At 40.2% G+C, this 26115-nt stretch overlaps 1 protein-coding gene across 5 annotated transcripts in view; it reads left to right on the forward strand.

Annotated features, from left to right (window-relative positions):
* The window catches only part of MED24 (mediator complex subunit 24), a 349247-nt gene that overhangs the window by 267390 nt on the left and 55742 nt on the right, over positions 1 to 26115 (forward strand). For all 5 annotated transcript variants that reach the window (XM_068389049.1, XM_068389044.1, XM_068389055.1 and 2 more), the window contains 2 exons: positions 4371 to 4480; positions 16538 to 16627. In XM_068389049.1, coding sequence (XP_068245150.1) covers positions 4371 to 4480; positions 16538 to 16627 — 200 coding nt within the window. The remainder of the gene's footprint in view (positions 1 to 4370; positions 4481 to 16537; positions 16628 to 26115) is intronic.

Genomic DNA, 26115 nt, shown 5'->3' on the forward strand with positions numbered 1-26115 from the left:
GTATAGAGCTGATGTAAACCTCCAATGAAATAGAGTTTTTTTTTTTTTTTTAAAGTCCTCTCCTTCACTAACTCAGGTAATATTGCTGATATTACCCACTTCTGAACTCTTATTAGAGAAAATTTTCTTCTTCCATACATTAGTGAAGTGTTGAAATTGTCTTTTCGTCTTTGGCATATCTTTAAAACTAAGGTCAATAAGTATAGTTTTGAGATACAGGGTAATTGGCATATCTTTAAAACTAAGGTCAATAAGTATAGTTTTGAGATACGGGCATTCAAAGTTTTGCTTTGTATTTTTACAAAGGCAATATTGATAAATCATGATTATTATGAATTTTATAATATTCTTTGGATATTAATAAACCAAAACAATGTTATTTATCATAATTTAATCATAAATGAAGATCTCTTTGCTCAATGTCTCGGGTGTATAGGCGACACGGTCGCTCCTTCATCCTATCTCCCCTTCACTAACTACGCTAATATCGCTGATATTACCACCTTCTGAACTCCTATTAGAGCAAAAAAAATTTTTATCCTTATATTAGTGAGATGGTGAAATTGTCCTCTCCTCTTTGGCATAATGAAATTCTTGCTGAAATCAAGAAAAACAGACGTAAAACCAAGTGAATGTCAGAGGTCAAACTCAAACATGTACTCTCTCTGAGGTTTGTGCTAGCGGTGAAGGGTATAATCATTAAACTTCCTGTCTTGTGACTCATGGAATTTATACAGATGCCATTTGTTTTATATTGAAATGTAATAATTATAAAGATTTACAATAACAGAAGAAATACTGCATTTTCTTGTAGGGATTAATATTTTTGGTTTATTTGGGTTACTTTACTAATTACCCTGTAACTATGAAAGTAAGAGGAATTTTGACAAAATGTTTTGCATATGCATTATCCATTGCCATACGAAGCTCGATAAATTTCTCCAGGATTTCGTATTTTTTGTCTTATACCCCCATATGTTGGCTTAAAAGCCGGGCCCCTGAAAGACACTTAAAATAGGAAAACCTTTGGGGCCAACATAGCAAACTTTTGGGGCCAACATAGCATTCTAACCCTAGAAACATCTTTGAAGACACTTTAAACAGGATAGTCCTTGAAAACCACATAGCATTCCAACTGCAAAAACATCTCTAAAGACACTTTAGAGTGGAAAGTCTTTGGAGACCACATAGCATTGTAACCCCGAAAAAATCCTTGAAGACATGTTAAACATGAAGGTCCTTGAAAAATAGATGGCATTATAACCCCAAAAGCATCTTTAAAGATATCTTAAAGCATGAAAGTCCTTGAAGACCACATAATATTCTAACCCTAAAAACACCTTTAAAGACACTTTAAACAGGAAAGTCCTAAAAGAACACATAACATTCTAACCCCAAAAGCCTCTTTAAAGATACTTCAAACAGGAAAGTCCTTAGGGACCACATAGAATTCTAACCCCTGAAACATCTTTAAAGACACTTTAAACAGAAAAGTCCATGATGACCATTTAGCATTCTAAAACCCAGAAATCTTCAAAGACACTTTAATCAGGAAAATTTGGGGCCCCACGTAGCATTCCAACCCCAAAAATATCTTTAAAGACACATTAAACAGAAAAGTCCTGTAAGAACACACAACATTCTAATCATGAAAACCTCTTTAAAGACACTTTAAACAGGTAAGTCCTTGGCAGCACATAGCATTCTAACCCCAGAGACATCATTAAAGACACTTTAAACAGGAAAGTTCTTGTGGACCACATAGCATTTTAACCCTAAAAACATTTTAAAAGACACTTTAAACGAGAAAGTTCTTGGGGACCATTTTGCATTCTAACCCCAAAAAATCTTCAAAGACACTTTATTCAGACATTTTATAGGTACTTTAAACAGGAAAGTCCTTGGAGACCACCCAGCAATCTAACCCTAAAAACTTCTTTAAAGGTACTTTAAACAGGAAAGTCTTGGAGACTACACAGCAATCTAACCCCAAAACACATCTTTAAGGGGACCCTCAGCTATGGTGGATAATGTAACAACTTGAAAAAATAAAAAATCAAGTTATTGTTCCTACGTATGCAGAAACATGTCGTACATGCTCTCCAGAAGATATTTCTACAAATAAAGATGAGTGGTCTTTAAATAATGACGTCATCCTAACTGCGTCATTTGTATGACTGAGTTTGACAGAATTGTATTTCCTTGTTAATTTTGCATATATACGGTGATTTTTTCACTTTTGTTTCAAAATCTTGTACGTTGGGCAAAGTTGGAAGGAATTGGAGAGGGTAGGCGAAAGTAAACTACGATCTACGAGAAGACCAGCCAGAGTTTCCAAAGATGTATAGAAGTTATTATGCATGCATGTTTGTTTACTTGCAGTTCGTGTGTACATTGTGTTTTCACAACGTCCTCATGAACTTAGTAGCAAGGCCTATGTTACCTAAGGTCAAAGAAAGAACAAAAAGCAAGCATAGAGCAACAAAAAAGAATCAAGAAGAAAGGGAAACATGAAGAAAAGTACAAAGCAGGAACATTCTAACTAAAACTCTGGCAACTTATGACACCCTCACACCAAGTGTATTGGTAAACTTAGGATTTAAATACAGCACCTCATTTAGGGAGCCTTCATGTGGGAATAAACAATAAAAGTACTAAGTAAGGTTCTCATAATAATGTTATTTTTCTTTTTCTAAGAAAAAAAGTTAAAATTTAATAGCAAATCTTTGGGAGCTTATAACTCACAAACATACTTAATCGCATGTCGGTACCTTTTTCACGGTTATTTATTGTTCAGTTTTAGAGAGAAAGATATCTTTGGGAACGGGAATAAAAATCACTCAATCTTGTGACAGCATTTTTATTTTCCCTTTTCTCTTTTTTTTTCATGATTATTTTTTCATCTAGACCAAAAAAATTACGAAAAAATTAATTAAAAAATCGAGAGGAAACTTGAAATTTTGTCACAGAATTATTTGGTTTATAAAGAAGTATTAGTGGTATGATTTTCAATGCAATTGGTGTCATATTAGTTGAGAAAAAGTAGCTAAATTTTTTATGACACTTCAAACAGGAAAGTCATTGAAGACCATATAGCATTCTAACTCCAAAAACATCTTCAAAGACACTTTAAACATGAAAATCTTTGAAGACCACATCATTCTAACCATAAAAACATCTTTAAATATACCTTAAACAGGAAAGTCCTTAGAGATCACATATCAATCAAATCCAAAAATTATCTTTAAATCACTTTAAACTGGAAAGTCCATGAGAACCATATAGCATTCTAAACCTCAAAAATCTTTAAAGATACTTTAAACAGGAAAATCCTTAGGGACCGCATAGCATTCTAGCCCCAAAAATCTCTTTTAAAGACACTTTAAACAGGAATGTCCTTGGAGACCACGCAGCAATCTAACCCAAAAAAAACATCTTTTAAGACACTTTAAACAGGAAAGTCAGTGGGGACCTCATATCATTCTAACCCCCCAAAAATCTTTTAAAGACACTTTAAACAGAAAATTCTTTGTGGATCACATATCTATCTAACCCTAAAAAAACTCTTTAAAGACACTTAAACAGGAAATTCCTTGGTGACCACATAGCATTCAAACCTCCAAAACATCTTTAAAGATGCTTGAACCAAATTGTTATATGTTGAATATAATAAACCTTAATTTTCCTTTCACCATTATCTTGTAATAATGTTAATTGATATAGATAATATAGCAAACAATTCTTCCTGGCTAGTTGGTGAAAGAAACATTGATAAATATTCACTTTTCTCCTTTTCCAATTGGAGCTTATTAGCTTATTTAGTCCTCTCACTTGGATATTATTTTCCAATTGCTTCCACCTTGAATAATAAAGAAATTAGAATTATACTTATTTACTATCTATCTGTGAGCCATTCATACAGTATATACCTGAACATCTTAAAGATAAATTCATATGTTATCATCTTTTATTTGATAATGGTTCCAGTGCATTAGGTGTAGGATTTGTTGCCATATCCCCTAATAAAGTATTGGAAATGTTGTATACTGAACAAATTTGTTTTTCTTGATAAACAAATAAAGATTGTGTAACTGATGATAGTAATGAATATGTAATTATCAAATTTAATTTTTATCATTGTTGATGATTAGTCCAGAGTATAAAGTTTTGCAAATATAATTCATTGTTTTACTTTGAGGATGGACAAAGGACAGATGCATTGATTTGATAGAGAAGCAGGACTATCTACATGACTGAAATCCTGTAATCCATTGGAGAGAAAGATATTTATTGGTAAATTCATTTTTGGCTGTATCTTTGAGTACTAGGGTATTTTTTTTTTTTTCATCAAACAAAATGTATTCTTTCAGGTTGTGGATGGAGAGCAGGCAGCTTTACCCTTCAGTCTGTTACAATACTTGCAGACTTCACTTGGGGACCATGACTCATCCACTCCTACTTTAGAAAATTTCAAAGATAGGTAAGATAATACCTGTAATGCTGATGTAAAAGACCATCATGTGTTGTAGATTATTATTTCAGTTAGTCTTACTCAACTTTCATTGTGCTACAAGCATTGAAATTGGAACCTTTGGTTGACAAATTTGAAAAGTAAAAGATTATTAGTAGCGAATTATTTCTAAGAACCTCCCCTGATGTCTCATTTTCTTGCCTTTCAATAAGCACATGCCCTTAGTAAAGGAAGGAACATTTTTAGCAGTAAGTGGTAACTAACATTCCAGTGTCCTTCATCTTGTACTTCAGATTCTTAGTCATCTTGGTGGTGATCCAAGCTCCTGATTGTTTGCTTATAACTGCATATCAAGATATCTTCCCCTGGTTTTGTTAGCAATTACTGTGGAGTGTGCTCAGTAATTGTTTCTAGGAGATCAGGATCCGCATTTCTTTTGGATGTTATATTGGGGGCAATATTGGGATTTAAGTAACTGTTGTGAAGAGTAGTTTCCCTCACATTACCTCATATGAGAAAGCAGGTTTCATTGGTTACCGATCAAGTCAACTTTTCAAAGCATTAAGGAAACCTGCGGTTAGTTGAGGGGAAAATCTTATTGGAAACAACCCTGCCTGACAGTTGGTTGGATAAGAGTTCAAGACCAACTCCAGCTCGATTGTCTCTAGAAGCGTTTTGCACCCTCACCATCAGTAACCATTGCTGGGACCTCCCTGGTCCCAGTTTTATTGAGAGGGGCCTTAGGCACTGATCCTATGCGTATATATAATCAATGTCTGGCATTGTACTGTCCCTTGCCTCTGCCATTCATGAGTAACCTTTAAACTTTTAAGACTAGGCTAGTTGATTATAGTGGGGATGCCGACGATAATCACACGCCTCCATTTCTAGAAGTTAACATAATCCAGTCAATTTCGATAGTGATGAGCTTTTCTGCTTAAGCTTTTAACATTGCATGCTTCCCTTTTTAAAGTTCAGTAATCCAGTGAATTCTCTCTTAAAAGTGTTAATTCTAGTCCTACCCAATACATGACTAAACCTATCCTAACTCCCTCCCAAAGTTGAGTCTAGGGTTAATAATGTTTCTTTCATGAAGCAGTGCGACTCAGCTCCTTTAAAACAATGTTATTTTAGGGTTTCTTCAAATTTATACTGTTTTGTTCCTCGATCAATTTTTTCTTTTAAAAACCATTTGAAAAAGAATTTTATCCCCTGAAAGTTATACATGGGAAATTTTCATAGCCATTACTGATTTTTTTATATTACTTTATTATTGTTTAGGAATTACATTCAATAGCAGCCATTTCTATATAGAAAATTTTCATTTTTAAAGAAAATTGACATTGTAGCAAATCAATTTCTCTTATCTTGACCTCCCAGCTAGTACAGTGATAACTTGTTCGTCTAGCATTTACAGGACAGCAGATCAATCCCAGCCCTGACTGTGAGTTTAAGCTGTTTACTGGGGAGGCCACTGCTGTGGGTGGGCACCATAGTGGGTGTTTTGCTTTGCTTGGCTAACATTCTGGTGAGGATCTATTATGATGAAACTGGAACTGAAACCATGCAAAAATCAGCCTCCATTCAAGAAAGTAGTAGCTATTTTTTCCTCTGAAAATTTAATGTTTTGAGAAATTAGGCTTCACTTTTTTTGTGTAGAAATAGGTTGATTATACAGTAGGGTCCCGAATTATGCGAGAATTTGGTCGATGAAAGGCCTCGTGTAATTGGAAATTCGTATATTTCGAAACACATCATGGCGGCAAACAGCAACCTACCCGTCAATTTTTTTTCACTCCATTTCTAGCTTTCTAGCTATATATATACTGTATATACACTGTGTGTGTGTATGTGTGTGTGTATGTATGTATGTATGTATGTATATATAAAACATATGTAGAATTATTTCCTATAGATACAAAAAACAATAAAGGGTTTTCAAGGTTTGATACAGTATCTAGCAATAGTTAAAAATTACAGTATAGTACTGTATATCCATGATGACACTCCCACACGTAAACACGGCCACTAAGCGCAAGTGTGCACTAGGCTGCTGTACGATAATCTACCGTAATTTTCTGCCAGAAAACATCTAAGCGTCCCCCCTGGACCAGGTTGCCGCTAACGTACCGTCACGCTTTTTTTGCCCTGAGCGGTCATTTCACTAATGATAATTTTTCAAAGTTAATATCATTTCTTTAAGCTTATAATTTGTAATTATAGTTAAAAGTAGGGATATTAATTAAATGGTTGAGTAAAAAAAAAAAAAATTAATACTACTATTATTTCATTTCAAATGGCTACATAATACTGAATATTCTAATGGGTTCTTTTTATCTTCAATCGTAAATCTTACGCCTGGATAAGCAACAAAAGGAAAGGGATAAGTCTCTCCCCCCCCTCTCTCTCTCTCTCTCTCTCTCTCTCTCTCTCTCTCTCTCTCTCTCTCTCTCTCTCTCTCTCTCTCTCTCTTCATATCGTTTCCTGTATAGTTTTCAAATATGTTCGTCATACATTTGTACATTATTTATCCACTTTATTCTCTCTCTCTCTCTCTCTCTCTCTCTCTCTCTCTCTCTCTCTCTCTCTCTCTCTCTCTCTCTCTCTCTCTCTCGGCGTTTCCTTTCCCTTTATAGTTTTGTGAAATTTCGTTGTCCAGTCATTCGGTAATGAGAAGTCATTTTCGCTTTCGGCATCGAAAGAAAACTTTGTTTCTTCAATATACTCATCACTGGAGGATTCAGAAATAGTGCTCTCATTATCAAACAGGTTATCATTATCAAATTCCTCAACAAGAATATCATTTATTTCATCTAAAGAAATAACCTACCTCTTTAGACCGTTCATTACAAAAGGAACAACAAATAACCACTTATGCATGAACGCCCGAGCGCACTGATAGGAAACCAGTTTTTACCATCAAGCTACCTTCAGAAAAATAGTTGCCAGACATCATATAAGTTTCTATTCACAGTCCCCATATGCTGAGAGTGTTGCCAAGTGGTGATCCTATACTTACTATACGAGTAAACGTAATATCACGAGACTGACGGCTTGTAAAAGGCAATTAAAGTCATGAACGGAATATACAGTTGAAGGCGGTACCGAGTAGATCGTGGTGAATGGTTTATCACGTGGGTGACGCTTAACAGGTTAAAAAAACATTTTATATAGTTCGGTATTTTCTCTATCCATCCTCTCCCAGAAAACCTTCAAATGTGAATTATCGGAATGTGTGCAGATCTTGACAGTGCTATAACTAGTTAGCGACTGAGAATAAAAAAAATAAAAAGCCCGATTGACGATGCTGATGAAGAGGATATCGAATACCGATTTTTCCCTAATTGATTTTTTCTACGTTCTGTCTAATCCAATGTACAGTACATTCTTATGTAAAGGGCGAACCCCAACATTTCTTGATGCTGCTACACTTTAATTATAGATATTTTACCACCTATTTATAATCTTTATTTATAATAACATCTTTAGTAAAAGCTCTTCAATATCACTTTCAGGAGTAAATGCGTTTATGATCGACGATGAAACGTAAAAAAAACGTTTCCTTTTAAGAAGGCGTTTTTTTAGGAAAAAAAAACACGAAACAAAATTGCTCATATTTCATTTATTTTGATTTTTTAAGGATAAATAAAACAACATTAATTATAACATTATTATTACATAGTACCTGGTAAGATATCTTTTGCCGCAAAAGTTAACCTATAGACAGATGTTAAAATTGGTTAGTGAGTTCGTTATGATCGGCGATGGAACGTACTAAACAAAGTAATGGGTTTGGTTGTAGTGACATGTTTGGCAGTAGCATGATATAAAATAGTCTTTATTTAATTTGATTTTTGGTTTCAAAAGTACTATATAAAAGAATTTCAAACAATTTAGATGAAACGGAGCACAACGCACTACTACTGGATGATAGCGGTAGTCTTGCACACGAAAGCAACAAAGGTGTTCCCATGACGATGCTGTTCTGTTGATTTTTTTTTTGGAAACTTTTCAATATTTCAAATGGCACTGTTGAATTGGATAGTTTTTAATTTAAAGTTTAATGAATAAGGATTTTTCACCATAATCACAACGTAAGTATAAAAATTAATTAGTACAAATATGGAATATTATACATATAGGTGTTGGACAGTTAGGCTAGCCTAGCGACAAGTTCACACAACAGATGGGCAAACCTTAACATTTTTCATCCCAAACTAGTCTTAAAATGTTTGAACAGAAATCTTTCTCTCACATTCTCCCCCCCCCCCTTCTCAGACATCGGGGAACCATCACCCCCCCCCCCCCCCAATACAATTAAGAAAACAATAGATTTCCTACGCTTCGCAGTGCTTGACTCGCGGATTTAGAATGCTCCTCGCATATACAGGAAATTTAATTTTTAAAAACTATCGAACGCGTAATTGAGGAATCGCGTAATTAGAACACGTGTAATTCGGGACCCTACTGTACATACTTTAGAAGAATTGGCTTTTAGCTGCAATTTTTCTCATCACTATGAATTGTAAAGAGAAATTCATCATATTTCAGGGTTATTTACTTAGCAGTGGTGAACTCCACCCCTCAAATCCAGAAATGTATACGCTACATATACCAAATCCCCACTCGAGTAAGATGTCGCTAGCATAATATATTCTCATCTGCTGATTTTCTGAGTAGATTTTACTCTTTTGGCATACTTTATTATCATCCCTGACACTTCATACATCTTTTAGCATAAATATAACATAAAAGTTGTAATCATATAAACGAGCAGACAAAGAAATACGGGATTCAACAATTTTTTGTTTTGTAGTAATCATTTGAATGTATTTTAATACTCATAAGTATGGGGATTATAAGGTCATGATCATCATTTGTTCTGTAATTTTATACAAACCCTTGCTATTTAAAGGGCAATATTACTTTTGGCTCAGCTGAAAGATGAGCGAAAAGATTTTAGCGAGGGATTACCACACCAACCGCTAGTTAGCGGGGGGGGAGGGGGGGGGTTAGTTAGCTACCCCGCTCACTCACACACCTAGGCTGAGCTCCCACTTTGTTTTTGGCTTGGTTGAAAGTTGACGTTGCCTCTCTCTCCCGCCTTAAATCTGACTTGCCATTTTATTGTTCTAAAATTAATTTGGTTCTTTCTTATTCTTGAACTTGTGTTTTTTGTTCTATATATATATATATATATATATATATATATATATATATATATATATACATATACATATATATATATATATATATATATATATATATATATATATATATATATATATATATATATATATAATATATATATATATATATATATATATATATATATTTTTATATATATATTATTTATATATATATATATATATATATATATATATATATATATATATATATATATATATATTATATATATATATTTTATATATATATATATGAAAACATTGTTGTAATGTTTTTATATATATTTAGGCTTTACAGTGAATGTTGCTGTTTGTGTGACAGCATAGTGTGTCAGGTTCTCAAGGGCGGAGAACATTTTCTTACAATCTTTCCCCCCTTAGATGCTGTACAACCCGTAGGCTGGTGGCCTTCTGAGGTCTCAGCCTCTGCCGCATTGGATTCATCATCACGTTGATACTCCGTTCGGAGTATCCCCGTGTGAATTCTTGGAAGAAGGCCAGTTGTGGCCTACCCAAAGCTTGCCTTCGGTTTAACTCTTCCTTTCTGACAACGCCGCTCTCCCTCCTTACGTGGACAGCTAGCAATTCCTCTGCGTGGGAACACCTTCTCGATTCGCGGGCTAGGTTGCGCTCCTGAATGGTTTTCTCCAGTAATTGTGTTGAAATAACTTTTTTAATTTAACTTTTTCAGCTCTTGACTCCACACCCCTTCATGCAGCAATGGGCCAATGGCCTTACTTAATTGGCGGAGGGAGTGCATAGTCTTTAGCTTGTCCGCTCCCCCTTGGGTAACCCCATCCCGCCCTAGGGTTGAGTGTTCTCCCAAGTAGTTATATTGTCTGCATTGTGATTCTTTTTTAAAGTTCTCATTCCACCGCTCTCCTTTTCACGACAATGACGGCCGGCGAATGGAGTGTGCAATCCTTATTATGTTTCTGTGCTCTTAGGGGACACCTTTCCCATCTGCGGGCTAGGTAATCCTCCCGAGGGAGTTTTTCTTTCGTAATTTTTATTTTTTTTTTCCTCAGACAATGATGCCGTTCTTCGTTCGGCAAAGCCCGTCAACGTAGAATAGTAGAGCCATTTGTTCCTTTGGATTCTCAGTACATGTCCTGTCATAGTCCTGTGCCAGTGGAAGCTCTTGATCAGCACGCTGGTTAAGACTTTTCCCTTACAAGGACGAGGTCTGTGCCGAGAGTGTTACAGTCTCTGCAACACTTCTGCTTCGCCTTCATTCCTCAAGCTCAAGCGTAGGAATAAGGATGACTGGTTTCCTTTGGCTGCTCCAGTTGGGGAATCCCTAAGGGGTGAACCCAGAAACTAGCCTTGACTACATTTCACAGGTAGCGCTTGATGCCGACCTTCAACTTGAACAAGGTTTGTTGACAGGATGCAGAGAACGCTACCAGGAGGTCCACTTCCAGGGTTTGAACAACTTTCCCTTCTGAGTGAGAGTTAACTCCCCAGGTGTTGGGCTGTACTTCCCTTCATCAGCTGTTTAGCAACCTTTCCCGCTTCCGGGGAGAATGGCTGACTGCTCGACGAAGATCAGCAGCTGCAATCTCGTCGGCGAAGACTGCGGTTTTCCCCCTGGGGTTGGGGGAAAGCAAAGTCCGCTAGAGAGATCGTTTTGTGACTAGCTTGTGTTTTACGCCGAAGACTACACTCCTGCCCCTAGGGCTGGGGGAAAGCAAAGTCAGAGGCATTGTCCTTCTTCTTGAGGACATCTCTCTCGTCTGTGAGAGAGAATTTGCGTGACCAGCTTGTGACTGAGCAGACTCCCTCTTTGAAGGAACCTGCTAGACGGTCCCCTTCAGGTGTTTGACGGGTGGAGGAGTTTCTGACTCCTCACCTTGGGCGTGCTCGCCTCCTCTTCGGCAAGGAGAAACCTGTTTGAGTCTTCTGGTTATTGTCTTGTTGAACCTTTGAGCTTTCGTGACCCTGGGCCTTCAAGCTCTCGTTACGCTAAGCCTTCGGGCTCTCGTCACCCTGGGCCTTTGGGCTTCCATGACCGTGGGCCTCCGGGCTCATATTGCGCAGAACCTTTGGATTCTCACGATCTAGAGCCTTTGGCTCTCGTCGTGTTGAGCCTTCGGGCTCTCGTGACCCTGGGCCTCAGGGCTTTAGTGACACTGAGCCTTCAGGCTCTCGTGACCCCGAGTTTTTATTACTAAGCAGGGTTGAAATATAGAAATATATATGCTACACGTTATAAATACACACACGAGTAAGACGGTGCTAGCATAATATACGGTATTCTTGTCTGCATATTTTTGGGGAAAATTTTAAGCTTTAGGCATATTTAGTTATTGTCTCACACTTTTTGCCTTGTTCAGTATAACCTTAACATAATTTTAAATATATAAACGAGCAGACAAAGAAATGTGATGAATGTAACCTAGAGAAATGCAACAAATGTTTATAGTATTCTCAACAAAAGGAAATTACATTCTCTTTCAGCTTTGTTCATAGAAAATTAGGCTCTCTAAGTTTATGGGAGACTACCATAAATATTTTTTCCTCAAATTCTTGAAGAAAAAGGACACTTGTCAGAAAAGGGTTGTGTAAGGGACCGGATGAACTTATGTAAATATAAGAAAAGGACTTTTTAGGCACGAAACAAGTTGTTTACTTGAAAAAACTGAAATATAGACATTCTTGTATACAAACAGGCAATAATCTGAATTTCCAAAATTCCAAGTAGAGGTCATGAATGGTGCTACTTAACCTGTTAACCCCTCCCCCCAATATGACCCTGCTGCTTTTGCACCATAAAAGTATTCTTTTCCTATGAGTTTTCTTTACCTTCAACCATAAATTTCCTACTATATCAGCAACAATAACAAAGGTATCAAAGTGCTCTCTCTCTCTCTCTCTCTCTCTCTCTCTCTCTCTCTCTCTCTCTCTCTCTCTCTCTCTCTCTCTCTCTCTCTCTTTTTTTTCCAGTCACTCAGTAATGAAAAGTTATCATCACTCAGTATTAGAAAATAAATCAGCGCTTTCAATATCTTCATCACAGGAAGATTCAGTGCTAGAGCTCTCCTCATGTAATGGGTTATCAATATTCAAGTCTTCTAGTAATCATTTAATTCCTCCTGATGAAATTCTCTCTCTCTCTCTCTCTCTCTCTCTCTCTCTCTCTCTCTCTCTCTCTCTCTCTCTCTCTCTCTCTCTCTCTCTCTCTCTCTCTCTCATTATTCAATTCCCCCCTGAAGAAATATGCTTCTTCAGCAAACTCATTGTAGATAATCAAAATATTGAATTATTACAAAAAAATCTCAAAGCTTACTGAAAAAATTTAAGCTTTCTGTTGTTAAACTCCCTACTAAAATCATTGCCAGATAGCCTATTTTTTCTGTATTCAACTTAGGTGTGCTGAGAGTGTTTTCAAATGATATTTCTACATGTTCTACATAAGTAACATATTTTTAAGGGGATGAAAGCTTGAAACGGGCAAATAAAGTCGTAAACATATCACATTAAAGGCAGTACTGAGTAAATCACAATAAACATAATAAAATGTGGCTGATGCCTAGCAGGTTAAGGGTTCTGAAAGTTTTCTGCTCTGTACAGATTCAAAAGCATCTCACAGAACATGAGATTATTTAATTATTTTAGATCCTTCTAATGTTAACCCCTTTACACAGTAAAACTGTATACCCTTCAAGATGAAAAAGCAATATGTAAATATATGAAAGTACTATGTGATGTCTCTATCATGTACACAAAATACACAATTTAACAACATGATCAATAACATTTTAAAAGTGATATCATCAACTTGCTCAAATAACAAAACATTTATGTTAGGAGGTAGGAAGCTTCAGGAGAAACAAGTTATAGAAGGTGTTATAGATCTACGCTGATGTTGTAGCAGAGACCATTAGTCTCTGGTTAGGGAAGCACCAGGGGTAGAAATCAGTCCTGGATATTTGGAAATCTAACAAGTTTATGGTTTTGACCTGACTCTTGAATGACAGTGCATCCACAGCATTAGTAGTTATAAGTAATGTGGATTTAATGTTCTTTATTGTTTTGATGGACATTCAGGTCTATACCATTGGCCCCTCGGAATTTTAAGCCTTTGTAGTTCACCTCGATTGTTATTGGAACAGAATTACAGATGCAAAGTGTATTTTCATTCCTCCCTGTCGCCTTTCGGGATTAATTAAGTAGGATGAAATGAGGGGAAAATCTACCTCCTCTTCCACAGGGGATGTTTTCTGGTTGTTCAAATTCCTGGAGTACTATTTGCTAATACTTTCGGGCTGAGTGATCATTCTAACACTAGTGAGGCCTGTACATCAATCTTGATAAAAGCATAAACACTTCATCCTTAGAAAGAATAGGGATGCAATATTTCTAGCTAAGAAGGAGCCCCTCATATGTAGCAGAATATCCAGTTTTGGCAAATGAGTAGGGATATGGGTCTACCCAAAAAGAGCATTTTTTTAAATAACTTATTCAGCAGCTGGTGCCCTCTACCTATTGATCCTCATTGATTACAAGTAGCACTTTAAGCCACCCAATTTCTTAAGGCTTGTGGAAGTGAGGTTTGGCCCCATAATATCAGGGCTGGATGACATAGAAAAAAAAAACATTTACTGAGATTAAGATTGGCTTTTACCTACATCACTCATAGAAAAAAAAAAACATTTACTGAGATTAAGATTGGCTTTTACCTACATCACTCATCCCTATTTTGAAACAACTCTTCCCTGATGATCTATATAAAATTGGTTTAATCTAAAATTAAACGAAACAGAATTCTACAAAATACACTTCACGCTCGAGGCAAGTGAAAGGAAAAATTACTTTTAAATAAATTCCGCAAATAAACATCACTGCCTAATCATGTTGATAGTAAATAGAAAAGAAGACAACTACCGAAACTAAATTGGAGAATAGTCAGTAAAACCATGAATACGATGGTTGATTTTTGTAAAGTTTCAACTTTTCAAGCAATTGATGAAGGTAGGCCCTTACAGAAACTAGAACTGGTAAATAAAACTTAATTTACTGTCAAGTACTAATTGTATTACACACCTATTTTACATTTCATAAAAGAATACATTCAAATATCTAAAACATTGAAAAATGAAGAATGTTGTAAAATTGATAATCATATGACTTGTTGTGTAAAGAGAGCAATTTAAATAGGAGACAAGTTATCCAGCTTTTTACATAATGACAGGCACACTAACTGTGACTTAGGCAATGCCCAGTGGTGGTCCCCTGGAGCTTTAATGTTTTTTTCTTGCCCACTGTTATGCCTACTTTAAAGGGGTTGATTGCCTGAAATGGCCTCTCCAGTACAATGCTTCTCCAATGCCATCTATCAAAGGTATTCTCTTCCACCAAACTTTTCTCTCCTTATCACCCTTCACCTTATCTCAACATCTAATTCTCTGCCTCCCCCTCAATCTATTTCCCCTAACAGTTCCTCCCAAGCCCTCTCCACTCCCTCTGTACCATCCATCCTCAATATGTGCCCACACCATCTCAGTAGTGACACTCATATCACTTCTGTAATTATTAATATGCCTTCCATTCCTATTTCTTAATGTTCCAATCTTTCAATCAATGCTATTCCCATAATCCACCTCAGCTTTCTCATCTCTGATCTCTCAAGTTTTGCTTCTTATTTTCGTCATAGAGCCCATTTTGCCGATCCATACATTATAACTGATCTTATTACTGTGCGATTAATCTTTACTTTCAACTTGATTGGCATTTTCTTATCACTTATCAATCCTAACTCCCCCCCACTTCCAGGCTGCTTTTATCATATTTTCAACTTCAGCCTCACATCCTCTTTCTTACCTTATGGTACTGTAGATCCCAAATATCTAAATTGTTCCATCTTTTCTATAACCGAGCCTCTACTTTCATGTATGGCTATCCTGTCCGTATCTTCCTTACTGCTCACCATAGCTTCAGTTCCACATTTACTCTCAAGCCACCCATCTCCAAAGTCTCTTGCCACTGTACGAGCCTCTCTGTAAGTCATCCTCATTTTCAGCGGTAATCACCAAATCATCTGCATATAGCAACTTCCACAACTCTTCATTTCTGATCTCTTCACTTAACACATTCATGGCCATCACAAATAAAAACAGGCTTAATGCTAACCCCTGGTGTAATCCAACACTAACTTCAAGGGTTTATGTTTCTCCAACAGCTGTTATTACTTTTGCCACTGCTCTTTTCTACATCATTTCTACCATTTTAACCAACTTCTCCAAGACTTCCCTCTTCCTCAAGCACCAAAACATTACTACAGTATTCTTGGTATTCTATCATAAGTCTTCTCTAGATATAAAAAAGCATAGAAGAGCTTCTGGTTTCTCTCTAGCCTCTTTTCCTGTAGCGGCTTTACTGTAATGATAGTATCTACAGTCCTTCTCCCACTCATGAATCCCTACCGCTGTTTTCAGATCTTTACAATCTCTCATCTAGAACTCTCTCAAAAACTTGAAAACCATACTCTGTTAGTTTATTTCCCCTTTAGTTACCACATTCGATGACATTATTTTTCTACTAAAATATAGATACCATTAGACTCCTACCAGTCGTTAGGTAATATTTCCTTTTCCTACATTGTGCTTAATAAATCTAACATCCATTCTTCTCCCTCTGTCCTCTGGAGGTAGGATGTGTTGCCTTCCTTACAGAACCAAAGGATTTATTTTTAATAGAGTGTGTGAATCATGTTTTTTTTTGCACAATATAGCTAATATAAAGTGATTGTTATTGTATAAGGTATAAGATATTGAATTTATTTAACTATATCAATTGGAATGCAGTGCAGAAATTAGGTAAGTATATTGTATCACATTGTAGGATATTATTACTAAATATTTTCATTAATTTTTTCCAGGTCTACTCTGCTGGTCCTAATTGTAGAAAACATGTTACAAGTAACAAAGGGTGGTATCCATTCTTCATCTACAGCTAATAATAGTGGGAGGTAAGCCAACGTTGCTTAATCAGGATTTATTCAAACGGTTTGCAAGCCTCATAGTTTACTTTCATAATTGCAGAAAAGTAATCAATAAAGAAAAAAATTCTTGTCAGAGGCTATGTCTCCCATAAATGTGAGTAACCATTAACAATAAATATTCGCTACATCAGATTCTATCGAGTTGGAAAACTCTGAGTAGGTAAGGATATTACTATTAAACCATTTTCTTTTGCAATGTGTAGAGTTCCCTCTAAATGTTACCGTAATTATCTCAGGCTTCAGTTTGTGAGAGAAAGTATTGACTTTTGAAAATATTTTGTGTTTTTTTTCCATATGCTGACATGTCATGCAATATTGCCTGTCAAAATAACTTCCAAGGAATATTTTCTTACGTAGGATTTCATCATATCTGTATCATGCGAGCTTTATTTTTGTTTGATAACAATACCCTAGCCTTATCAAATAGTTAGTAATTTTCTTTCATCATCCTCTTTCCACCCCCATGTCTCCCAATTTGTATCATAAACATGTATTGTACAGCTTTTTGCACAAAAGAAAGCACTTTGAAAAGTATTGTGTAAAAATTTATGTAGTACTGTGTACTAAACCCCAGTCAGTTCAGATTTTACAACAAAAAGCATTACAAATAGATGCATATGATCAAAACTGTCACTTTTATTTTTTTAAATTGTGATCATTTGCTAGTTTAGCATGTGTTTCTTAAATATATAAAGTTTATAATTCTAATAAAATGCATATTTTTGTGGTTAGGGTACTCTGTGGTCCCAAAGTACTTCCCTGTAAAGGATAGAATGGGGATTCCAATACGAGATTATTTAACAAAGAAATATTGTCGCCCCTGCTGTACGGCCAGTGTATCAAAGTTCAAGATGTGGATTCAGTGTGTACTGTATAAGGGTGACCCACTGGTTCAGACTTCATGAAACTCATCTTAGTGCCTTCAATGCTGACTTTGTCTGCAAACTGACAAAACAACCTACTGGGAACTATTACTAATGCTCAAGCAGTGCCTACTAGGATGTTTGTTTGTGTTGAGAAACCATCTCTTTATTAGGGCCCAACCCCAGCCCACCCAGTCTGATAGCCATTTCCTCAAGGTAGTAGAAGGCCTCAGCAACAATCACCTTTTCAGGCAAAATCCCTGTGTATTTTGGGATACTTCCAGAGGAGGAAGAAAGGTAGGAAGCAGACAGGAAAGATAAGGTTCTATCACTTTTCACAGAGGGAAATGCCTTCTTGTTTGGGATTACCTCCAATATTTTCAAGAGTGATGGAGAAGATAGCCATAGAGCAATGCAGATTTTTCAAATTCCAGTGCAGACTTTTTCATTTTAATCTTCCCAGTCCTGAAGATGGATTCGACTGATAGAATGGTGATTCTCGACCCCTCTCCTCTGAGCAAACATCAGATGCTATGCATTCAAAATGGAGACTATAGCACAAGTTAGTTGATTAAAACACCAAGGGCCTGGACCTGTACTATAAATCTCAAATACACCTATTGATACATCCATATTGCTCATCACTTTAAGCCTTACCTAGGGTTTCAGCTAGAGTTCATACTGGTTCAAAGTAATGCCATTCAGTCTCAGTATATACCCAAGGGTGTTCACAAAACTAGAAAAGGCGGGAGTACCCGTACTGCAGCTGCAAGGAGTTCAGATCGTTGCCTATTTGGATGGCTGGCTGGTTGAAGCAGAGACAAGAGAATTGTGCCTCACATACGCTAATCATGTTCATCAAGTCTTCAAGGTCTAGGATTTGTGATCAACTTTACAAGGTAAGATGAGTTCTAAAGACGGTATTCAAATGGTTAGATCTTTTTGGGAATGTCAAAATCCACCTTAGGTCTTACAATAGCCTTTTAAGGAAAGGATGTTACACATGGTGAAAAATTTCTTCCGTGACCTGCTTCAATCAATGACCCAGTTCTGAAGTCTTATGTTGAAAGACAATTGGGTGTGAAGGAGGGCAGCTTGATAGGCACACATTAGATAGACATTCCCAGTATCCCAGTGTCTCCTAAAGGATTCTCAAACCATAGACCTTACAAAAGGCTCTTTCCATGTCATTCTCGGCGGTCCCTCTCCTAATATCTAAGTATCCAAGTCAGATTGGGAAAGATTCGTAGTAGACCTCTGTTTTCAGGAAATAGTTGTCTCAGTTTGCTGTATTGTATGAAAATATTTTGGGACTGGGGGGCCATTCCTGACATTTAAAAGGTTTAGTCTAAGATGGAATTCTCACATTAAAAATCTTCATTGACAGCCAGACAGCAGTTTATCTCCAGAAAAGATCTTACTCAAGAATTCTTAAATGCTGTAATCTTTGCAATTATGAAGCTCCTTTGAGAGAGGAATCTATATCTCTCCCTATTACTTTTTTAAGATTCTCTCAATGCAGTAGCAGACTGTCCTGGATCTTAGACCAAAGCTCCTTCCATGAGATCCGCAAAATTTTCCTGTATTTCCTAGTGGACCTGTTTGCAACTTTGCTGAATTACAAGTTTCTGTTTTTCTCAGCTCCAAAAGTGGATTTTTAGGTAATTGCAAGAGTTGCCATGAACCTAGACAGGAACGGACTTCACGGCGACAGTTATGCATGTGGCTCCAATGTAGCAAACAATCATGGTTTCCACTCCTTCACTATCTGACACCAAAGTCACATCCTCTTCAGTCAGTGCAGCTGTATCAGAGTAGGGAATTTGAATATCTTTGCTTTCTCCTTTCTGACCGAGAATTTTCACTACTGGAATTTCTCTCATGAATATATATAAGAGACTTATTGCATAAGTACGTATTTAATGAGCTGTAAGAGATCTTTGTTCCGTAACCGAAATACAAACCACTCTATTTACAGAGGGTATTACTTTCGGCGTAGCTGAAATGACGAGCCATTAGATCTTTAACAAGGGTTAACTACCCTCTCGCTAGCTAGCAAGGGGGTAGGGGAGGGGTAGCTTGCTACCCCTCCCCCCCACACACCGGTGAACTGCTTCACTTCGCTTTTGGCTCGGACAACGAGCAGACGTTTCTGTTCCCGTCCTCGCCACTCAATACCCTATCGGCTCGCTTCATTCCAGGTAAAGGAATATGCTCTCCGACAGTCTGGCCAGAGCCTCACAGATAGAGAGTACCGAGTGGTCTCCCCCCCCCCCCTCGTAGCCAACAAGTCCTGACCTTGTGGACCTGTTCGCGGCAGCCTTGAATTTCAAGCGGCTGCTGTACTACTCCTCAGTCCCAAACCCCAAGGCACTCTGGCAAGATGCCTTCCTACAACAGTGGGACAACATCGACGTCTACGTCTTCCCACCTTTCTGTCTGTTGAGAAGGGGGCTCAACGAGACCAGAATATCGATCAACTTGTCGATGACTGATAGCTCCGCTGCGGCATCATGCAGAACAATTCCCGGACCTTCTGCATCCCCTGACGGAACTCCCGAGAGAGCTTCCCCCACGACACGAGCCACTCAATCAACCACACTGCAACATCTACCACAAGCCGTAGCATCGCTTCGGCTTCACGCCTGGAGACTATCCAGCACCTCCTCACTGAGAGAGGCATTCCGCAACAAGTTGCGGAGCGGATGTCTCGACACCTGCGAAAGTCATCCGCAGAGGTCTACCAGGCGAAGTGGAGAGTCTTCGGTGGTTGGTGTCGTAGGAGAGGAACCCCTCTCCTTGATGCCTCTATTCCAGCAATAACGGAGTTACTGTTTATCGGCGGGAGGAAATACGACTTTCGCTCTCGGCGGTGAAAGCCTATCGCTCAGCCTTTAGCTTCAAGCTGAAAGGAATAGACATTTCTTCCCGCTGGATCTTTCTTCGCTCATACGAAGATACGAACTTACCTGCCCCCAGTCGGAAGTGAGACCTCTTCCATGGAGCATGGTTCGGGCTCTTAAGGCTCTTAAGAGATCTCCTTACGAACCATTACGCCAGGCTTCTATTGTCACCTGTCTTGGAAAACGGTGCTCCTGCTCGCTCTGGCCTCGGCCAAGCGTGTCAGCAATCATCATGGTCTCTCGTACGACGTCGCCCATTCAAGAGGATAGGGGGAGGTAACGTTCAGGTTCGTCCCTGAGTTGGTTACTAGACTCAAAATCTTGGCGTCCCGGACCTTTGGTTCGACTCCTTCAGGATTTCGAGTCTCTGTTCTGTAACAGATGACCCAGACCTTCTCCTACTATGCCCAGTAAGGAGTCGGAGGGGTTGTCTTAAAGAATAGCTGCAGTTCGTCCTCACGTGCAAGCCCTGTTTGGGAGCACAGGAAGGACGGAGAGGAGGGTCTCCAAGGATGCCTTTTCAGCCTGGATTCAAGGGTCATCCATCACACCCTGAATCCAGACCCTCCTCCATCACGTCGCCTTAGAGCACATGATGTCAGATACATCGCAACGTCCCTGGCCTTCAAGAGAAACTACTCTGTGACGCAGGTGCTACAAGCTGGAGTCTGGAAGCGTCAAACGACCTTCACAGCCCACTACCTGCAGGACGTGACCCACAGGAGCCGCGATACGTTTTCTATCGCTCTGTGGTGGCTACACAACAGCTGGTCTAACCTCAGGCTCCTTATTGAATAGGTAGCAGAAGGTTGAGGGCATTGTTACCCGGTTTTAGACTGCATGAACGGAAGAAGTATGTCTGGCCCTTACTTCTTTCTTCATCCTCCCCTCTCCTGGGGAAAGCAGCATCCTGGGTTCTCTGCATAGCTGACCTCAAACCTCTGCAGGTAAACCATGCTTCCTTGTGTTCCTAGTACAGTATTAAGATCATACTGTCGCGTCCCCCATACCCTGACGAGGTGGTATTGGGAACGTCCCAGCCTATAATTCCAGCTAAAGGACTTCAGGTCGACTTCTTAGGACAAGTCACACTCCTTCCCTCCACACACAAGCTTATGTAGGCCGCACGTTCCTTGCGGAGCAAGGAACTTGCGAGGTGCAGGGACTCTTTTTCTCGAAGTGCTGCTCACTCGGATTCTGAGTCCCCGGGTAAAGCCAAAGCCAGTAGGCTGGAGACTTTCCACCCTTCTTAAGGGGTAAGTCACCCTATGTAAATAGCGTGGTTTGTATTTCGGTTACGGAACAAATGACAAATTCGTAGATAATTTGTATTTTTCCTAACCATACAAACCTTAGCTATTTACACATATTTGCCCGCCAGCCCTGTCCCCCAAGGCAAGTCCTACCTCTAAGCGAAGTGAAGCAGTTCACCGGTGTGTGAGGGGGGGAGGGGTAGCAAGCTACCCCTCCCCTACCCCCTCGCAAGCTAGCGAGAGGGTAGTTAACCCTCGTTAAAAATCTAATGGCTCGTCATTTCAGCTACGCCGAAAGTAATACCCTATGTAAATAGCTAAGGTTTGTATGGTTAGGAAAAATACAAATTATCTCCGAATTTGTCATTTTACCATCAGATAATGATAATCTATATGGAAGCCATGGTGGACTTTCCTGTGGGAATCGCAGAGGTTAGGGACCAGAATAGAGCAAAACCTTGAATACATGAAACTTCATTTAAAAATGCTTATAACTGCCTATTTTGATATATAAATGCATAATAACATAAAAACAAATATTATAAACAATTTAGATACATTTAAAAATAGATTGAAGACTTTTTCCAGAAAATTATACTGAATGTGGCTCATGAACACCAATTAACAAACTACCATAACACAATACGTACAGTATAATGCTGTACATAAACTGAATATACAGTACTGTGCCGTACGTACTGTATATACTTTATTAATGTTACCCTTACTATACTGTAGTTGAGTACATTTTCTATCATGCATACAGTAAAAAAACCTGTTTTCTTTAACTCACTCATATTTTTAACAGTAGACCATTTAATGTACAATACAGCACAGTACATAAAATGAATAACCTACCTGGTTTTTTACACATTTGCATTTGTTCTGACACAGATACAAATCTTCGCTATTTATTAGGGTATTACTTTCGGCAACGCTGAAAACCAGCCAAGACATTTTTAGTGAGGGATAATTACCCCATCCACTAGTTAGCAGGAGGGGGTTGGGTAAGACTAGCCACCTCGCTCACTCACACCTGTCGGTTGAGTAACCACTTTTACTTTTGGCTCGGTAGAGTGTAGACGTGCCGTCTCTCTCTCCCATTAACAACCTGCCTTGGCTTTATTGCTTTTCCTTTTTCTTTTAAATGTGTTTGTGTGTATGTTTGTCCCGCTATGCGGACATGTCCTGGGATTGAGGGCCGCTGCTGTGGCACCTTCATGTCGTCCTTGGAGACAGACCCACATCTTTTATGCCCGGCTTGCCGGGGAACTCAGTGTTCGCGGGACAACACCTGTTCCGATTGTAGGGAGTGGCCTGCCTCCCAGTTTGAGAGGTTTGCGCGTAAGAAGAAGAAGTCTAAACGCGAATCTTCACTTTCGGGGTCTTCCTCGAAATCGAAGAAATCGCGGGCTTCTACTTCTTCTACTCCCAAATCTCTGCCCGAAGCTAATCCTCGACCAGGCCCTTCCGGGGTACGGTCGAGCAGTAGCGCAGCGCTTGTGACTCCAGGTCAACCCTGGGGGATAGACGAGGATGACGGCTCCCCCAGTGTGTCGGCTCCTTCTCTTCCTCCAGGGAGCGCCTGTTCCTTGCCAAACCTTGGGTCTGGTTCCAACGCCAAGGAGTTAGCTAACCCACCAGGGGCGGTGGCAGGGCTCTCTCCAAGGCGAGCTTCCCCCTCGGGGGAACATATCTCTCGTTCACGAGAGAAGGTTGCCTCTGTGCATCGGCAATCTCCTTACGCTTTAGGTTCTCCTCCATGGTCGGAAAGAGAACCTTGTTATAAGCGTAGTTCTCCTTCGGGTGAACTTTCCTCCTCTGCGGAGGATTTATCTGTCGATCTTATTCAGTCTCCCCCTCGGGTGGAGTCTGTTGTACGTTCCTCTCCGGAGGTTCGTAGAGTGCAGGGGTGGGTAACCCCTCTCCACCCCGGGCGTTCTCCTCCTCGGGCTGTGAGGAGACGTCTTTTTGAACCTGCTGGTTGTCCTCATGTTGACCCTTCGGGGTCTCGTGGCGATCACCCTACGGGCTGGCGTGATCGTGAGTCTTCGGTCTCTAGTCGTGTTGATCCCGCAGGTTCTACTGACAGCAGGAGGCCTTCTGGTCTCCGTCGCGCTGAACCTTCGGGCTCTCGCGACTTGAAACCTTTGGGTTTCTGTTACGGCAGCCGCTAGCCCTAAGCATACAGAGGATGAGAGGAATGAGTCGGAACACGCCTTCTGGCAGGTTCTAGCCTGCATCATTTCCATCAATGGACTTTCAGATCCATCAGCAGCCCCTATAGATGGAAAAGAAACAGTCCTTGACCAGTTCTATGGCACTCGGAAACCTCATAGAACCAGTGCAGCTTGCCCTAGTCAAAGGGGCTGAAGAGGGCCAAACAGAAGGCTGTGTCTCAGGCAACTGGTTCCACCTCTTCTCTCCGCTCCAACTCGTCCTTCAAGCTCTTACCTCCTCCGTATGTGTTTCAGAGGAGGCACTATGAGATCCTCGGAGAATCCCTTCCAACGCTGCCTCTCGACCACTCTATAGAGGCACTCTCGAAGGCCACCCCCTTCGAGAAACTCTTGGGACTCTCTGTCTCCTTTTCGGCCTCTGAAATCCTAAACCAGGAAAAGGTGGCGAAGTACGCCATGCAAGCTACTTCGTGGCTGGATTTCTGGTTGGGATCCTTAGGACAACTGATGCGGTCTAAAGACCTGTCTCGGGAGTCCTCCAGGAAGTCTTTGGAAACTTTCCTTTTGTCCGGCACTCGGGCCATCGAGTTCCTCTCTCATCAGGTAGTGAACCTTTGGGCCAACGCTATCCTGAAGAGGAGGGATGCCGTCACAGGAAAGCTCTATAAACATCTCCCTCAGGCCGAAGTAGCGAGTCTGAGAAATGCTCCTTTCGAGGGCAATTCTTTGTTCCATCCCGAGGATGTTGAGCGGGTGGCAGAGAGGTGGAGGAAGTCCAGTCATGACTCCCTCATCCAAAAGGCCTTAGTAGCGAGACCTTACCCCTCTCAGCCACAGCGGAAAACACAGTAGAACCCGCAGCCGAAAAGGGCTAGAGACCCAAAACAGCAGGGTAAAAAGGGTGCAAAGCAGGCCTTTCACAGCAAAAAGTCCTTCCGTGGGGGAAAGAGTAAGAAGGGATCTGGCCGAGGCCGGTCCCAATAAGGCAGGCAATCCTCCCATTTTTCCACCTGTGGGGGGATGCCTGCAAAGCCGCTGGCAGAGGTGGCTTTACCACAGGGCCGAACCCTGGACGGTCGAGGTGATTCGTTCAGGGTATCGTATCCTGTTCACGCTCTCTCTCCCTCCACTGACTCGAGTGCCGATTCCATTGAACTCCTGTACGAAGGGATCCGCACAGGAGTATGCCCTCAGGGCAGAAGTCCATTCCATGTTGGAGAAGGACGCTCTCCAGGAGGTCCTCGACGGGTCCCCAGGCTTCTACAGTCGACTCTTTCTTGTGAAAAAGGCGTCTGAAGGCTGGAGACCAGTCATCAACCTCTCAGCCCTGAACAGGTTTGTCGAACAGACACCTTTCAGGATGGAGACGGCCGGCACAGTCAGACAAGTGATAAGACCTCTGGACTTCATGTGCACTCTAGATCTGAAGGACGCATACTTCCAGATCCCAATTCATCCGTCTTCCAGGAAGTATATGAGATTCATGTTCAATCGGAAGCATTACCAGTTCAGGGTGCTGTTTCGGTCTTTCCACAGCACCCCAGGTATTCACGAGAGTATTCGCCCTAGTATCATCTTGGGCTCACAGAGTCTGCATCCGTCTCCTAAGATACTTGGACGACTGGCTGATTTTGGCAGACTCAGAGGCGGCCCTTCTCCGCCACCGAGACGAGCTTCTAAGGTTTTGCCAGGATCTGGGGATCGTGGTAAACCTCGAGAAGTCTCAACTGCTCCCCTCTCAAGAACTGGTATACCTAGGCATGCGATTAGACTCCCTAAGGCACAAAGCGTTTCCATCAGACGAAAGAATCCAGAGACTGAGGGAGATAGCACAGGTCTTCCTCAGTCGGGAAGAGCTCCCGGCGCAGAATTGGCTTCGCCTTCTCGGTCACCTCTCTTCCCTGACCCGACTGGTCCCCAACAGTCGCCTCAGGATGAGATCCCTCCAGTGGCGACTAAAATCCCAGTGGAAACAGCACTCCGATTCCTGGGATCACCTAGTCCCCATAGGGCTAGAGGAACAGTCGGACCTCAGGTGGCGGCTCGCGGAGTCGAACCTCTGCAAAGGGGTCGATCTTCTCATCTCTCCCCCGGAATTGATACTGTTTTCAGACGCATCAAAAGAAGGGTGGGTGGCTCACGTACTGCACCATTACATCTCCGGCCAATGGTCCGAAACAGAAAGGTACCAGCACATAAATCTCTTAGAGATGAGGGCAGCCTTTCTGGCCCTCAAAGAGTTCCATCAGGTCCTGG

The sequence above is a fragment of the Palaemon carinicauda genome, chromosome 1 (genome assembly GCF_036898095.1).
Source record: "Palaemon carinicauda isolate YSFRI2023 chromosome 1, ASM3689809v2, whole genome shotgun sequence".
NCBI lineage: Eukaryota > Metazoa > Arthropoda > Malacostraca > Decapoda > Palaemonidae > Palaemon > Palaemon carinicauda.